Source organism: Orycteropus afer, unplaced genomic scaffold (assembly GCF_000298275.1).
Source record: "Orycteropus afer afer isolate SDZICR_OR568_19922 unplaced genomic scaffold, OryAfe1.0 scaffold00078, whole genome shotgun sequence".
Lineage (NCBI taxonomy): Eukaryota > Metazoa > Chordata > Mammalia > Tubulidentata > Orycteropodidae > Orycteropus > Orycteropus afer.
Window position 1 is genome coordinate 4,281,509 of NW_006921665.1, and position 3,943 is coordinate 4,285,451.

At 42.4% G+C, this 3,943-nt stretch overlaps 1 protein-coding gene across 1 annotated transcript; it reads right to left on the minus strand.

The window, feature by feature from the left end:
• Positions 1–867: 867 nt before the first annotated feature.
• SLC5A3 (solute carrier family 5 member 3) lies at positions 868–3,024 on the minus strand. Its single transcript, XM_007941266.1, has one exon. The coding sequence runs from the start codon at positions 3,022–3,024 to the stop codon at positions 868–870; it is 2,157 nt and encodes a 718-aa protein (XP_007939457.1).
• Positions 3,025–3,943: the final 919 nt, after the last annotated feature.

Sequence of the window (3,943 nt, forward strand, 5' to 3'; positions counted from 1 at the left end):
TCAAAGGAGGAAAAACAGAAAGGGAGAAAAGGAACCAGAACAAAACGTTTCCCAACATCCTACAGCCTGGTGGTATAGAACAGCTACTGGAAAACACTCTTCCTTTATTTTGGCAATCAGAATCCATAGGCTTATACTAACAAAACAAACCTGGCAAACTAACCTGTTCTGAAATAAGTACCACACAAGTACATCATATTTTCTACACATAATCGATTATACAGTATCTAAGAAATCAATTTAAAATGGTAGTCAGGATTACAGATACAGGGGAAAAAAATAATGTGTTAGTCTTCTGATTTCAGGATTAGAAGGTCTACCAAGACTTGGCAGTGCAGACAATTTACCCATTTGTTATATCTTAACACATATTCTGCTCTAAATGCTCTGAGAATAGTTGGTCTCTCCTTACTTTGGTATAGAAAAATCTTAAACCACATTTGTACAGTTCAGTCTGCTAAACAAGTTTTGCTTCATTTAAGTTGAAGATTTACTTTCATCCATCTCTGGGAAAATAAAGTCTTGCAAATAGATGATTTTCTGTTAAGTAAAATTTGGCTAAAACTACAGCGTAAACAATGCCTGAGAGATGCAACAGTTACATAATTTTTTTTTTCAAAAACCAGTATTAAGTGTCTCACCGTATCCTTAAAAGTTCATACCCATGGCCATCGAGCCAATTCTGACTCACAGCAACCCTATAGGACAGAGTAGAACTGCCCTACAGGGTTTCCAAGGCTGTAAATCTTTATGGAAGCAGAATGCCACATCTTTCTTCCATGGAGCAGCTGGTGAGTTCAAACTGCTGACCTTTTGGGTTAGCAGCCAAGCACTTAACTACTGCACCATCAGGGCTTCTTTAAAAGTTCATAAGGAGAAATAAACGAACATGAAAATTCCAAGAGAACACACAGCAAAAAGTCCAATATTTAGTATTAGTTTAACTTTTGGAGTCTCTTCCAGCATTTGTAAACAAACAGCCTCCTCCTCCATCAGGTCTCTGAGACTCCTCTTGCTGAGGCTCTTACTTTTAAAGCCACAGAACCAGTCTATGAACTTCCAATACTGGCTTCCATCCTCTCTTTCTTTCTTTCTCTCCTTCTCACCCATGAGAGCTGCTTGCCCATTAGAATAAGCATCTACCGGTGTTTCTGCCTCGGAATGACCTAAGGAAGCCACTGGGTTGCCTTCTTCTCTGCAGGTCACCAACAGGTTCACATCTTCAGGCTGAAGGCCCTTAATGTTGTCTTCAGACTTCCCATTGGGAATGATGTGGTTGATGGCCTCATTATTCTCACTGCACCTCAGAATGCTCTTCTCTTGCATTTTGTACGGTTCCTCTTTTAGGGAGCAGCTCTCCTTTACCACCAGACTCTTCTTAGACCAAAAGGTCGTGGTACGAATCTGTTCCTTCGTGGGAGGTGGTGTGAGAAGGCTAACAATCACAGTAATGAGTCCTGTGACCCAAAACAATGCTGTAGCCACATACATATAGTGGATGTCTTTAATGAAACCTGGCCTGTTATCAGGTTGGTCACACTCTGGGGCACGGTAGGCAAAGGCCAGTGTCAAACGAACTGCTCCAAGAACGAAGCCAGCCATTCCACCATAGAAAGCCCCTTGCTCATTGCAGCGCTTCCAGAAAATTGCCAGGAGGAATAAGGCAGCAACTGGGGGTGTCAGGTAATCTGCTACCTCTTGAATGTAGAGGTACATCTGGCCTCCTTGCATCTCCACGATGATTGGCACCCATGCAATGCTGATCACCACCATAAAAGCCACAAATATCCTCCCCACAATCATTAGCTCCCGGGAGCTTGCGCTCTTACGGATGAGTTTGTATACATCAAGGGTAAATATGGTGCTGGCACTGTTAAAGATAGAGTCCAAGTCACTCATCAAAGCTGCAATCATCACTGCCATCATTAGGCCCCGGAGGCCCACAGGAACCAGCTTCATCACCAGGCGTGGGTAGGCAATATTGGAGCAGCCAGCTCTGCTTCCACACACTTGCATGCAGTGCTCTGGGTTGATGCAAGCTATATCATCAGCAAACAGTATCCTGGAAATCATTCCTGGGACCACTATAATAAACATTGGCAGAAGCTTCAAGAAGCCAGCCATAAGAGTAGAGCCTTTGGCATGAGCAATGTTTTTGGCTGCTAAAACCCTCTGCACGATGACTTGGTCAGCACACCAGTACCATACTGAAGCTGGAGTCTGCCCGAGAATGAATCCAGGCCAAGGAACATCTTCATCTGTTGGATTCCGCAACATTTTCAGCGCATCTTTCTTAGGGTGGACATTACAAGAATTTGTGTTGGAAAGGTTGTATGTCAACAAGATGGAAGTGACATTGGGTGTAGCCAACATGTACCTTCTCTTAACTTCCTCAAACCCACCAATCTCCATCATGCTAATAACCATGAGGGTCAGTGCCCCAATGATCATGAGCAGAGCCTGTAGAGTATCTGTGTAGATCACTGCAACAAGGCCTCCGGTGACAGTCAGCAAGGCAGTCATACCAATGAGCAGGATGACAGATACATAAAGGTTCCAACCCAAAGACTCCTGGATAAAGAGGGCACCCGAATACAGATCCACTGAAAGCTTGGTGAAGATATAGAGGATCAAAGATAAAGCTGCAAAATACACCTGAATCCTATGGCCACCAAATCGCTTGGACAAGTATTCAGGCATGGTATATACCCCTGACCGGATGTAAATGGGGATGAAAACCCATCCCAATAGTTGCAAAAGCAGTAAGGCATTGAATTCCCATGCGCCCACTGCAAATCCACTTGCAGCTCCAGATCCTGCCAGCCCAATGAAGTGTTCACTCCCAATATTGCTCACAAACAGAGAGGCACCAATTGCTACCCAGGTCATAGAGCGCCCCGCCAGGAAGTATCCACTCACGGTGCTTCTATTAGATTTCCACATGGCAAAAAAACCAATGCACATGACCAGGATAAAATACAGGGCCACTATGGCAATGTCTGCTGTCTCCAGTATAGCCCTCATTTTGATAACTTTGTGAATAAAAGCTTTTCCAATGATAGAAGTGTCCAACTTTTTATTTACTTATTAGTACCCCCAGCCAAGTCTGTAAATCATACGTGAACTGGACTACACAGAGCAACACAGCAGGTCAAAGTCTTTGTCCTTTGGTTTGCTGTCTTGATGGTGGTGGTTGTGATAAACTTTGAAGGAGACAGTTTAAATTTTCCTCCGCTTCTTAATTGGGATTGAGAACTTAGCTCGTACTCTTAATCCACTCTCCACAAGACCATCAGCATTTACTCAGGTGTTGGAGGAGAAATTCTGAGTTGCAGCTAAGTCTAGTGAAGCCTACTGTACCAACCCTGCAAGGCAGCAAAGACAAAAGACAAAGATTGAATTAGAGGAGGGTCTCACCAAGTGATGAGGAAACTTTCAGTCTAGCAACACACGGCGCAATAAGACATTTTTTATAAAAAGAAAACAAACTTTTTAAATACACATCAGTTCCACAGAAAAGAGCAGCTGATACTTAAGTCAATGAGAATATATATAATTTTGAACTAAGAACAAAAATTCATCAACTTCATAACTAAGAGGACCTAACTTCTCTAGTATCTAAGAACTCCCTACCATGACATTGCCCTTGTCTTACTGCGGTGGTCTCAGAATGGAACAGGCATCAAAATTTTAAAGCACCTAGAATGCTTCAGAGGAGAGAAGGGAAAAAAAAAAAAAAAACTAATTATTAATTGTAAGTGCACCAAAATGAATCTTCAAGTACTACAAATCCTAAGAGTAATGCATTTTATAGTCCAGTTAGGGTCCTATATAAAATAGGCAAGTGATATTTACTAGATGCTATCATTTACACCCAGAGTTTTTAAGCACAGAAAACAAGCATGGCTCAGCCTGTGCAAACATACTGCTACAAAATAAAACT

Excerpts from the sequence above, each read along its gene's own strand:
- SLC5A3 (XM_007941266.1), bottom strand. The coding sequence starts at position 3,024 with ATGAGGGCTATACTGGAGACAGCAGACATTGCCATAGTGGCCCTGTAT.